At 40.6% G+C, this 13,948-nt stretch overlaps 1 protein-coding gene across 9 annotated transcripts in view; it reads left to right on the forward strand.

The window, feature by feature from the left end:
• Nucleotides 1-13,948, forward strand: part of LOC111872852 (plexin-B) — a 620,835-nt gene that overhangs the window by 585,930 nt on the left and 20,957 nt on the right. For 5 of the 9 annotated variants that reach the window (XM_023867057.2, XM_023867062.2, XM_023867060.2 and 2 more), the window contains exons 12-14: nt 2,189-2,470; nt 8,684-9,104; nt 9,478-9,537. In XM_023867057.2, coding sequence (XP_023722825.1) covers nt 2,189-2,470; nt 8,684-9,104; nt 9,478-9,537 — 763 coding nt within the window. The remainder of the gene's footprint in view (nt 1-2,188; nt 2,471-8,683; nt 9,105-9,477; nt 9,538-13,948) is intronic. The other 4 variants (XM_023867061.2, XM_023867063.2, XM_023867066.2 and 1 more) reach the window with 1 other exon arrangement.

Below are 13,948 nucleotides of genomic sequence, written 5' to 3' on the forward strand. Positions count from 1 at the left end.
TTTCTGTCAAATCATGTGGAACCCATCATGATGCAATTTTTCTCATGCCCAGGTATTCCTTCAGAATGTGAAGCACAGTCGTATGCACTAATCCTGTTTTGGGCCAGCTCACGAATTGTATAATGTTGATCACTCTTCAGTAACGCAGAAAAAGCATACACTTCTTCACTGACACTAGGACAACCTGGCCGACACATGTCTGCCACATTTTGGAGTCCCTCGTTGAAGGCTTTTCCCCACCTTGCCACTGTTCTGTAAAGCAATGCAGCCTCTTGAAGACCTTGATGACCCTGTTATGCTGTACAGTCTCTGGCACATTCAGTCTTTATCCAACTCCATTGTTCTTGTTTCAAAAACATCGTGACAACACTACATTAGACCTCCAGCTAACACGAGGCTCTGTTCTTCTCGTCACTGTGCATGTGTGTGATGTGGGAAGAGAGAGTCCATTTGCTCTGAGGTAAGGTAGGTATGTAACTAACATGTGGTATAAGCGACATTATTTGGTTTCGTTGCATGGCATCTCTACAGCAGTGTTGCTACTATGAAAGTTCCAACCCTCGTATCAATTATAGAGGTCAGCATATAGATGCAGGAAAGACAGGCACAAACTGCTTATGTCAGAAGTGTTGTTTGATGGTGTTGATGTATGTCTGACTTAACATTCCCCGTAAAGTTAATAGTTTTGAAGAAAGGAACCGGCAGGACACTTATACTGTTAAATGTCGTTATTGTAAAGGGGAGATGAAATCAAGGAGGAACAACTTTCCTTATTTTGTGGATGTTTCCTGAACGAGAACCAGTGTTTGTAAAAAAAGATGTTAATTGCTTAATGAATAAAAAGAAAATAATAGAACTTAGTGCTAGATGTCATTTAACCTGTGCCTGTTGAAAACGATTGATTTCCATATGGGGGTTATTACATAGGTAAGTCAATAAGTAAGTTACAAATGGATATAGAACATGAACAAATAAGAGTACTAATTTGAAAAATGCTTTTATTTCTCAACATAATCTTCCTGTACATTGAGGCATTTGTCCCATCGTTTCACAAGCCCCCAAAAACCACCAGCATAAAATTGTTTGGGCTGCTGTTGGAACCAGTCAGTGACTTCCATTTCTACAGCTTTATCATCGGGAAAATGTTCAGCCGAAAGATGATGTTTAAGAGGGCCGAACAAATGGGAGTCGCATGACAGGTTAGGTTTTCACCAAGTGTGTGCACGATGGGTGCCGCGCATGCTGACCCCACAACACAAAATGCAAAGAATGGGTCTGACATTACAGCATCTCAATCGCTACCACGATGAAGGACACTATATGCTAGCTCGAATTGTCACAGGTGATGAGTCTTGCTCCAAGCAACTTCCATTTGTTCAGCTCTAGTATACATCATCTTTCGGCTGAACATTTTTCTGATGATGAAGCTGTAGAAAACCCTGAGAGCTATGCTGGCAGTAGCGTAGCTACTGGTAGGGCAACCCATACCAGACAGGTGAAGGGGTAGGAGCCAGACAGAGAGGGATACCCTGGTCCTCCAGGTTGGGGGTTGGGCGTTGGGCGTTGGGCGTGAGGCTAACAACCTCACACCGTAAAAACTAAATTGTTCAGAAATCCGAGGAAAGAGTAGCCGGGCGGACCTATTCAAGATGACCTGGAAAATATTTAAAGGATTTGAGAATTGGATCTTGGAATGTATTATCTCTTTACAGAGCCGGAGCACAAAAATTGCTACTTTAACAACTAGATAGCTATAAAGAGTAGGAAGACCAAGGTTAAGATGGGAAGAATGTGTGTGGCAGGACATAAGAATTTTAGGTGTGAAGAACTGGAGGAATGTAGCATCGAATGGAGAAGAATGGCGAGCAATCCTGAGGAAGGCCAGGGCTCACAAAGGGCTGTCGTGCCAATGACGACGACGACGAAAGGGAAGTCACCTCCTGGTTCTGATGGCAGCTCCAAGAGTTTTATGCTGCTGGTTTTCAGGGGCTTGTGAAATGATGGGACAAGTTCCTCAATGTAGAGGGAGATTATGTTGAGAAATAAAAGCATTTTTCAAATAAGTACTCTTATTTGTTTAAGTTCTATATCCATTTGTAACTTACTTATTGACTTAGCCTCATAAATACATTCAAATTAAGTCAGAATGTAATGGTACTGTTACAAGTATGATACATTTATGTTACAGGTATGCTCTGTCCTGAATAGTAATCAGATGGAATGCCCGTCACCACCAGTTAATAGCAAGTTCAGGGAAATGCGCCGACGAAAACGACATTCAACACAGAAATACAGGGATGTGCATCTACGACTCCGCATTGGTTTTATTATGGACAATGTGGAAACTGTGAAAGATCTCGAGAAGCACTTTCATACCATGAGATCAGAACTAGTGTATGTTGATGATCCTAAATTTTTCCAGTTCCCAAACCAGATCAAATTGTACAAGGGAGACACATTAGTTATTGAGGTATGTGTTAAAATTTGTTATACTCATATTTCATTGCATCCTGTTATGTAAATTGTCATAGATTAATATATATTTTATTCATTGTCAGCACAACACTGTTTCCAGCAGATGAGGTTATTGTCTAAGATAGCATGTTTCATCACGTGTGCACCATCTTCATGTCTTGTTGTAGTTACAGTTAATGTATCATACCCTGGCATGTTCTATCACTTGTCGATTCACTCAGCTTACATATAAATTCACACAAGTGTATTATACATTAACTGTAACTAAAAAAGGACCTAAAGATGGCACAGATATGCTGAAACATGTCTTTTTTAATAGCAGCACCATCTGCTGGAAATGGTATTGTGTCGACGAAGAATACGATAAATATTATAAGAATTTTTTATGATAATATGAAATATGATAACTGTGTTATTTGCTGAAAAATATTGTAGTCTATAACTTATACCCATAGTCTTGCTCAGTTTTAAAGGGTGTACAAATCAGAGAAAATGTGTGTGTTGATATTTATTAAATTAAGTTAGGGATATTCTATATACACATGAAGTTAGCAAATGCAACAAGACACAATGGCCTGTGTAGGACAGTGGATCTCTATGTTTGAATCATCATACCAGTTTCAGTAGGCTTAGGATTGAAGATTGAAGGTTGTGGAGTCTTAAGTATGCCAGTGGTTGCAGTATTATAATTAATACATGGTGCAATCCAAAAGTTCCTGAAATGTATTTATAAAAACTGTCACGTCTTACCTGGACCTTATTCTGGACCATCACCTTCAAAGTAGTCCCCTTGGGAGCGCATACACCGATCCCAGCATTTCTGCCACTTTTGAAATGCATCCTGGAAGTCTTTCTTTGTTAGGGTGTTTAGTACCGTCTGCGTTTCTGCTTGAATTTCCTCAACTATATCAACTCTTCACCCCTTCAACTTAATTTTCATCTTGGGGAAGAAAAAGAAGTCGCATGGAGCTAAGTCTGGCGAGTATGGTGGGTGGGGAACAACTGCCATCTTGTTTTTAGCCAAAACTTCCTGCAAAATGTAAGCCGTATGCAGTCGTGCGTTGTCATGGTGGAGTACCCATTCATTCATGTGCCCCTTCTCTGGACGTTTTCTCCTCATGTCCCCCCTCAAACGACTTAGAACATCGTGATAGAACTCTTTATTGACTATCTGACCAGGAGGGACAAACTCCTTATGAACAATGCCGTCAATATATAAAAAAGCAGATCATCTACTTAATGTTGCTCTTGACTTGTCAAGCTTTTTTTGGCCAAGGTGAAGAAGGGCTCTTCTGTTGCGATGATTGCCGCTTACTTTCAGGGTCGTAGCCATAAACCCAACTTTTGTCACCAATGACAACCTTCAAAAGAAAGTTTAGATCCTCTTGAAGCTGTTGTTGAAGTTACTTGTAGACTTCCAAGCGATGCTGCTTCTGTTCATTTTGCAGCAGTCATGGCACAAAATTCTTTGACATGTACCTAACTTAGTCCCAAGGTGGTACAGAGGTCTTGAATGGTCAGTCTACGATCTTGCAGAATCAGATCCCTAACTTTCGCTACATTTTCTGGTGTGGTGCCAATTGACAGCCGTCACGAACAATCGTCATCATCAGTCGATGTTCAGCTGTTCTTGAAACGCTTACACCAGTTGTAAGTTTGTGTCTGGCTTAAACTGTTTTCACAAAAACCTTGCTTCAACGTTTGCTGCGTTTCTGCAGCGGTTCTTCCATGTTTTAAACAAAACTTTATGCAGGCATGCTACTCTCTCAGGTCAGCCATTGCAAAACCGCAAACTCACAGAAACACAACAATGGAAATATGTTCACCAACAATAAACCCAACCACTCAACTCGACGCCTCTTGTCACATAGATTCAAGAAGGGTGTGTGGGGAGACACCTAGCAGTATTTCGATGTACTCATAACCATTCGCACGCAAAATTCAAATTTCGGGAACTTTTTGATTGCATCACATATATCTTTAATACAGCGCTCCCTTACTGTGATGCATATTGCGGGGTCATGGCTATACACGTTATGTAATATGATTGTACAAATCATAACATGAAATACATGTATTTTGATATGTCCATGTCACTGAATGAGACTTTACCTGCTGATAGAAGCAGTTACGTAGACGTCGAGCCATCTAGAAGATTGAAGAAAATTATGAGGGGCAGTCAAATGAAAATGGGTCAGAAGCCAAAACATCTTAAAGAACATTTCTTACCTCAAAAGTAATCTCCAAAACTGTTAATACATTTATCCCACTGGGAGATAAGATGGTCAATCCCATCCTTCAAAAAGCTTGTGGGCTGTCTACGGAACCACATCTTTACCCAGCCACACACGTCTTNTCTGATGCAAACCAATGTCCACAAATGTCTCTCTTCAGGTCTCCAAAAATGTGAAAATCACATGGGGAGTAATCTGGGCTGTAGGGGGGTGGGGGATGTTGAAAGTGTATTCCTCAGAGTTGGCAGTGGGGGGCGCACATTATCATGAGAAGGATAATGCTGTTCAATAGCATTCCAGGGCATTTTGACTTTATGGCATGTCTCAGTTTATACAAAGAGTCTTATAGCGCTATGCACTGATTGTGGCCCCATGCTCGAGAAATTCGACAAGCAGAGGGCCCTTGCAGTCGAAGGAGGTCATCATCATCACTTTACCAGAACTTGTGTGTATGGCTTTGAATTTCTTCGGTGGGGGAGAATTCACATGTTTCTACTGTTGGCTCCGTTGTTTGCTCTCGGATTCAAAATTGTGGTACCAAGTTTCATCCCCAATGGCAATACAGGACAGAAAAGCATACTCTTGATCATGGTATCGTTGCAAGTGACCCAGTGATGCAGCCGTTCTCAGTGTCTTCTGTTTTTCCCTGAATTGATGTGGAAGCCACTATGCCCAGATTTTGCAGTACAGCAGGTGTTTTGTCACAATGGTGTGTGCGGAATCGTGACTTATCCCATCAAAAGACTAATTCCTTCCAAAGTGATCCATCAGTTTTTCCCGGATATGACCATCCAACACAGCAATAACATCAGGAGCGATGACACAATGAGCGTGTCCTTGGCGAGCATAATCTTGCAGTGATACTGTCCCTCTCGGAATCTCTTATGCCGCGCCAGTGCGCACGAACGTGACATGCTGTGTTTGCTGTAAACAGCAGACGTGCGACGATGAATTTCTCGTCCTCCTACTCCTTCAGCAGTCAAAAAGCGCACTACACTTNCTGCTTGAATTTCCTCAACTATATCAACTCTTCGCCCCTTCAACTTAATTTTCATCTTGGGGAAGAAAAAGAAGTCGCATGGAGCTAAGTCTGGCGAGTATGGTGGGTGGGGAACAACTGCCATCTTGTTTTTAGCCAAAACTTCCTGCAAAATGTAAGCCGTATGCAGTCGTGCGTTGTCATGGTGGAGTACCCATTCATTCATGTGCCCCTTCTCTGGACGTTTTCTCCTCATGTCCCCCCTCAAACGACTTAGAACATCGTGATAGAACTCTTTATTGACTATCTGACCAGGAGGGACAAACTCCTTATGAACAATGCCGTCAATATATAAAAAAGCAGATCATCTACTTAATGTTGCTCTTGACTTGTCAAGCTTTTTTTGGCCAAGGTGAAGAAGGGCTCTTCTGTTGCGATGATTGCCGCTTACTTTCAGGGTCGTAGCCATAAACCCAACTTTTGTCACCAATGACAACCTTCAAAAGAAAGTTTAGATCCTCTTGAAGCTGTTGTTGAAGTTACTTGTAGACTTCCAAGCGATGCTGCTTCTGTTCATTTTGCAGCAGTCATGGCACAAAATTCTTTGACATGTACCTAACTTAGTCCCAAGGTGGTACAGAGGTCTTGAATGGTCAGTCTACGATCTTGCAGAATCAGATCCCTAACTTTCGCTACATTTTCTGGTGTGGTGCCAATTGACAGCCGTCACGAACAATCGTCATCATCAGTCGATGTTCAGCTGTTCTTGAAACGCTTACACCAGTTGTAAGTTTGTGTCTGGCTTAAACTGTTTTCACAAAAACCTTGCTTCAACGTTTGCTGCGTTTCTGCAGCGGTTCTTCCATGTTTTAAACAAAACTTTATGCAGGCATGCTACTCTCTCAGGTCAGCCATTGCAAAACCGCAAACTCACAGAAACACAACAATGGAAATATGTTCACCAACAATAAACCCAACCACTCAACTCGACGCCTCTTGTCACATAGATTCAAGAAGGGTGTGTGGGGAGACACCTAGCAGTATTTCGATGTACTCATAACCATTCGCACGCAAAATTCAAATTTCGGGAACTTTTTGATTGCATCACATATATCTTTAATACAGCGCTCCCTTACTGTGATGCATATTGCGGGGTCATGGCTATACACGTTATGTAATATGATTGTACAAATCATAACATGAAATACATGTATTTTGATATGTCCATGTCACTGAATGAGACTTTACCTGCTGATAGAAGCAGTTACGTAGACGTCGAGCCATCTAGAAGATTGAAGAAAATTATGAGGGGCAGTCAAATGAAAATGGGTCAGAAGCCAAAACATCTTAAAGAACATTTCTTACCTCAAAAGTAATCTCCAAAACTGTTAATACATTTATCCCACTGGGAGATAAGATGGTCAATCCCATCCTTCAAAAAGCTTGTGGGCTGTCTACAGAACCACATCTTTACCCAGTCACACACGTCTTCATCTGATGCAAACCAATGTCCACAAATGTCTCTCTTCAGGTCTCCAAAAATGTGAAAATCACATGGGGAGTAATCTGGGCTGTAGGGGGGTGGGGGATGTTGAAAGTGTATTCCTCAGAGTTGGCAGTGGGGGGCGCACATTATCATGAGAAGGATAATGCTGTTCAATAGCATTCCAGGGCATTTTGACTTTATGGCATGTCTCAGTTTATACAAAGAGTCTTATAGCGCTATGCACTGATTGTGGCCCCATGCTCGAGAAATTCGACAAGCAGAGGGCCCTTGCAGTCGAAGGAGGTCATCATCATCACTTTACCAGAACTTGTGTGTATGGCTTTGAATTTCTTCGGTGGGGGAGAATTCACATGTTTCTACTGTTGGCTCCGTTGTTTGCTCTCGGATTCAAAATTGTGGTACCAAGTTTCATCCCCAATGGCAATACAGGACAGAAAAGCATACTCTTGATCATGGTATCGTTGCAAGTGACCCAGTGATGCAGCCGTTCTCAGTGTCTTCTGTTTTTCCCTGAATTGATGTGGAAGCCACTATGCCCAGATTTTGCAGTACAGCAGGTGTTTTGTCACAATGGTGTGTGCGGAATCGTGACTTATCCCATCAAAAGACTAATTCCTTCCAAAGTGATCCATCAGTTTTTCCCGGATATGACCATCCAACACAGCAATAACATCAGGAGCGATGACACAATGAGCGTGTCCTTGGCGAGCATAATCTTGCAGTGATACTGTCCCTCTCGGAATCTCTTATGCCGCGCCAGTGCGCACGAACGTGACATGCTGTGTTTGCTGTAAACAGCAGACGTGCGACGATGAATTTCTCGTCCTCCTACTCCTTCAGCAGTCAAAAAGCGCACTACACTTCGCTGTTCTTCTTTACCCACCTCCATTACTGATGTTGGATGACCACACGTAGCGCTAACCTTACTTCCAGCACAATAAACAAATGACTAGTGTGCAAGGGTTCGTCACTGTGCTTTCCCAAGTCCCCACCAGATGTTCGTATTGTGAGCAAAATTCCAGTGTTACCAACTTGTGCTCCATGTGAGTTATGAATGGTGACCCGTTTTTATTTGACTGTCCCATATAGTTGTTGCCATATGCTGGAAACTTGCAGTGAGTTGAAAAGAGATGATCAGGGGAGTCAAGATACTGTACGTTCGTAGTGCGTCATTTATATTGTGTGGTTGCAGCATAATGATTACTGCTTTATTACATATACTGGAATTATTTATGCCATATCTTTAACAAAAATCTAATGCAGTTAATTAAGATATGTTCGTGATTCTTCTTTGCTTGACCTGTATCATTTCTGAAATCGTGTTTTGGAAAGGGGGTCTGTTGTAACTGAAGTGTGGAATGTTATGCTGCTGTATAATGAGGCAGCAGTTTGTTCATGCTACATTTGAATTCAGAAACTAATTTTACCATTACATTCTAGTAGATAGACGGTGAAGGCATTCATTATAGACAGCCAATTTTTTTTCAGGGTGAGAACTTGAACCTTGCAAGTGACGAATCTGATGTAAATGTGACAATTGGAACTCGTCCTTGCAATGTGACATCTCTGGCTATGACTCAGTTAGTGTGTACTCCACCTGAAGTCCAGCCTTCTGGTACAGATGAAATTGGAATAAAAACAGACACTAGTTTGCCCTTGGTTGTAGTCCGTGTGGGTCGAAGTCTCCGCTTTCCCATTGGATACTTACGCTATGAAGTCATCAAACCTTATTCATTCCCTCCTGAAGCAATTGCAGGAATTGCTGCTGGGACATTCCTGCTTGTGCTCTTGTTTGTTGTTGTGCTGGTGGTGTACCGACGCAAGTCCACCCAGGCAGAGCGTGAATACAAACGTATTCAGATCCAGATGGACACCCTAGAAAGCAACGTTAGGTCAGAGTGCAAGCAAGGTAGGTCTGTGTGCATATGCATGCCATGGTTCTTTTTTTATCATAGTTCTGTCTTTTGGTTGCAGTTCACTGTTTTAACATGCACTTGTAGCTGATTGTCTTAAACATGTGGTGGGAGACCTGAAAGCACGAATTAGATATGTAGTATATATACGTATGTTCAGTTTTTTATTACTATATTAATTTCAGACCAAGTTTTACTTATAAGATTCTTTATTCTTTTATAATGCTTTTATTTTATTCTAAATGAAATAGATATAGCAGCATTAAACATCTTTTGCAAATTTGTTCACGGTTCTCGATGACCCATTGATATGCCTCTAGTTATAATATGAGTAGTGGTAAAGGGGTCTTTGTTTTCCATTTCTTTCAGCTTTCGCTCAGATGTGCACCTGGGATCCACGGCGCAATGGTGGTTCACGCCTCCTGCATGGTACTGCCACTGCGCTTAATATTGTAGCTTCTTCTGTTAGCACATTTCATTTGTTTAACCTTGGAAATGTAACTTACTAACATAGTACCTCAGATTGTTTTGTTTGCAGCCTGAACAGCATGGACTAATCCTGTGGTCAGTGCATTTCTTTTAGGAGGAATGCCAAAGAATTATGCTGTTGCATGCCATGTAATACCTGGCTCCTGACTGGTGCATATTTCCCAATGGGCATATAGAAGTGCCATCATTCATGTTATCTGACTTTAACATCATAACTTATTTATCCAGGCTGTCTGCTGGAAGATTTTATTGGCAAGAGAAGCAATGTGAATTTCTAATAATAAATGCTACTGTTCATTTTAGACTTTCATTACATGTAACATAACATAGTGTAAAATACTTTTTAGAAGAATCACATATATTTTGATTGTTCCACGTTCTTTTAGTCAGTTCTGTCTGAGATTAGATCATTGCCAGCCAACTTAATTCTGTTCTAACATTGATTATGATAGTGTGTGCTTCCTCCCACATCCTTATGTAATCACCTTTCATAATCATCTCATCATGCCTCACTGAGTGCCGTTTAGCATCAGCAGTTGACACACGACTGTAAAAGAATTAAGAATCCGACATCTTTATTCTGAAACATATTTATGATTTTTATCAGAAACAGTTAATTTTACATAAATAATGTACACAGCATGTATCAAGGACATGAATATTTATTTGATTAATTACTTTATTTTTGGATATGTAAGGTGACACTCATAATTAAAGTTAATTCACATTTAGTTTTTATAATGATTATTCAGTTATATGCTTGGAAGGATGAACTTCATGTTTTTACTCCTGGTTGTCTTTGTGCAGCTTTGTTGATATATTGATATTCACGCTTCATCTCCTACTCTTCTCGTTACGCAACACCACATGTTTCGACCTAGTGTATAAGATGTTGGATTAAAGGAACCTGCTTCTCTGTTGTCATGCTCTTCTGCATTTCATTTTAATGTAACATGAAATAAAATATTGTCATGTGTAAGGGGTTAGGCGTGATGAAAATAATAGGTCCTAGTTCGGATGATTGGATTTATTGGCACTTCGGTTACAGGTTCTCTTAATTACCATTATTACAGCGCTACGCTGATTTACACACTTTCTGGTTTGTCATTGCACATACACTGGGATTCTCAATTTCAACTAGTCATCACCTAGCAGCGGATCTCAACACAGTAATAAGCACTTCAAATCACTATGAAGTCTTCCTGCTGTTTCATCTTCAATCTCTCTGGAACCTCAAAGTTAAAAATTCTTCTGGACTCACTCCTCAAGCGTATGACTGACTCGTAACTGCTTTTGAACTAACTAACTAACTCTGTCACTGCATTCACTTCTCTTATAAGCTCTCTGCACAGACCCCACAGAAAGTACCATCTCTATTGTTGATGATATCACCACTTATGTGGAAGTGTGTTTACAGAGCCATTGCATAGAAGCAGGTTGCATAACCCTGTTGTTCCACTGCTGCTCAGCGCTGATGACATAGAAAACACAGCCTTATCTTTTGTTGTGTGTTGGACCATGTTTTTATAGCTGTTGCCTGGTAGCTTGTTGACCAAATCTTTTAAATATTTTAGAAGCATTTCACATCAAAATAAAAAACAGAACAGTGATGTAATGGTGTGTAATGAGAAGAGCAGAAGACGTTGAAGTGTGAATACTAATATGTTCCACAGAGGCAGATAGGAGTAAGAACATAAAGTTAGAATAAACAGTGTAACAGGATGCTGCAGGGAGATGAAGTTTTAAATAGACATCGTAGACTTATTATAATAATTATATATGAATGTCATTTTTATTTTTGTTTATTTGTTTGTGGTAAAAACAAAGAGATGTTTCATAAAATTACTTACAGACAGTTTGTCTGAAAAGCGTTTTTAGAATTAAATATTTTCTAATTAAGTTGTTTATACCTTCATGCACAATATTTTTTGATTTTGTGAGATTTCAATATATTAATATATATATATATATATCTGTTCAGGTGATAGCCCTAGTTGTGGCCCAAAAATCATATTGTAGGCTTGTATTGGAGTTCCCAGTGTAAAGTCTTATCAGGCTCAATCTACCTAGACCAGTTCATGTCCAGATACAACCTTCCTGTGAATGTTGCTGTAGTGGCTTGTACTCAGATAGGTTTTCACAGTGGTTACATGGAAGAGTACTGTCGCTTATGCTGTAACATCCTGTAGTTCTACTACACAACTTTATATCCCAGAAGACAGTACCTTTCAGCTTTATTATTCTGTGATCTTTGAAGTGAAGTTATTATAATAAAGCCAGGGGAGATGGAAACAGAATTTCACTCATGTAGCATGTGTGCTTTACACTGTAATATAAACAGTGTAAAATAATTGTATTTGCTTGAACAGTATGAACTGTATTTCAAATCCAGAAATTATCATCACAGTCCATTTGTGGTTCAGTGGGTTCATTGTCTTCAGCATCAACAGTCAGCAGGAGCTTGTTTGAAATTTTAAACACCAATTCTGTGAAGAGCATTGTTCTTCCACAGGAACTTTCCTTCATAATTAAATTAATTTTTTTTATTTCCTTGATAATTTATCTTAGAAATAGTTAGTGAAACATCTAATTTTGGGAGGATTACTGAGGGTTTATTTTCTCTCTCTTTTTGTCATCCTGTATTCTGAAGAACACATTTGGGAAATTGGATCTGTTTCCACCTTCAAGTGAAAGGATACAAGGTACATACTCTGTCATATCCGTAACAAAGCATTAACCTCAATCCCTGGATATAGGACCTCAAAGTTTGTGAGGATGCAATATTAATACAAATATTATGTTTCTGGACATCATTCATCATCTTATTTTTACATAAAACAGCGTTTCAGAGACTGAATTCTATCTCCATCTTCAGGTAAAACCTGCTCAGTTGTGCCATCTGAAGACACTGACGCACTGCTTTCTGAATTGCCTCCCTTGTCTCAAAATGTCCACGCAGTTGATCCTTCACAAATCGGAAAAGATGGTAGTCGAAGGGTGCCAGATCAGGGCTATAGGAGGGGTGTGGAAGAACTTCCCACCCCATCTTTGCAAGTGCTTCCAATGTGAGGTGAGCGGCGTGGGGCGAGCGTTGTCATGCAGGATGATGATGTTTCGTCCCGGACATTTATCGCGCAATGCATGATGGAGCTTGTGCAGCATCTGGACATAATGAGCAGCATTGATGGTTTGCCCAGGTTCCAGGAATTCGGCCAGAATAAACCCCTCTGCATCCCAGAAGACTGTGCCCATCACCTTCGCAGCTGATGGCACTGTCTTTCTTTCTTTTTTGATGGAGAATGCAAATGGTGTCATACTCTGCCATTTCATTTCAGGCTTGAAATGGTGAAACCAGCTTTCATCACCTGTCACAATACAGAGCAAAAAATCATCGCCTTCATGTTGGTATCTCTGCAGCAGTTCTGATGTGATAGCTTTTCGCTGACCTTTGTGGCCTTCGGTCAATAACTGCGGGACCCAACGAGCACAAACTTTCCGATTACTGCACTTTGCCCTATTCCAAGTTTTCGAGCTATTGTGTCCACAGTCACATGCCTGTCATCTTGAATGATCTCAACCACTCTTTCCTTGTTGTGTTCAGTTGAGGCTGTTTGAGGACGACCGCTCCGAGGCTCATCTTCGATGCTGGTGTTCCCATCTTTAAAATGTTTCACCCATCTTCGAACACTGCTCGCACACATGCACACACTTCCATAAGCATGCCGAAGTCTCTGGTGAATTTCTGCAGCAGGGATTTCCTCTTTCACAAGAAATTTGATGACAGCATGCTGGCGAAACGCCGTATGGTTGTCGGCCATTTTGTTAGGAGTGATACTGGTCACGTGATGCAAGCTATTGACGTCACAAGACACTCAAGGTTAACACAACAGCTGGTCCACCTACCATTATACTCTCTTTCGTCTGCTGTGCCCAGGTTGCATGCAAAAAGAAGTTGCTCATGACTTTTGGTACGACCTACATATACACCAAACTAGCAGTGCACAGTGGAGGGAAAGGTTGTTCTGTGCTGAGGGGTTAGGGAGCAGTAATGCAAATCCAAATTTCTCCTATCCCATACTGTCGACTATTATTCTGCATCATTCATCCAGATGAGTATGAACTGTTGGTATGGGAGCACTCATTGTGATGAAATGATGTAGAGAAGTGGATAATGAACAGTTATTGGCATTTTAATCATAGTAATAGAATTGAAATCCTTTAACATTGGTAACATATTTGAACCTGTGGGGAAGTAGAAATGCAGTAGCTATTAACATAAAATGCAATGAGTTGGAGGATGAAGTGGCTTCATATTTTTTGTATAAACTGCTTCATATGTAACTCCCAGTAC

This window comes from Cryptotermes secundus, unplaced genomic scaffold (assembly GCF_002891405.2).
Source record: "Cryptotermes secundus unplaced genomic scaffold, Csec_1.0 scaffold298, whole genome shotgun sequence".
Classification (NCBI taxonomy): Eukaryota; Metazoa; Arthropoda; class Insecta; order Blattodea; family Kalotermitidae; genus Cryptotermes; species Cryptotermes secundus.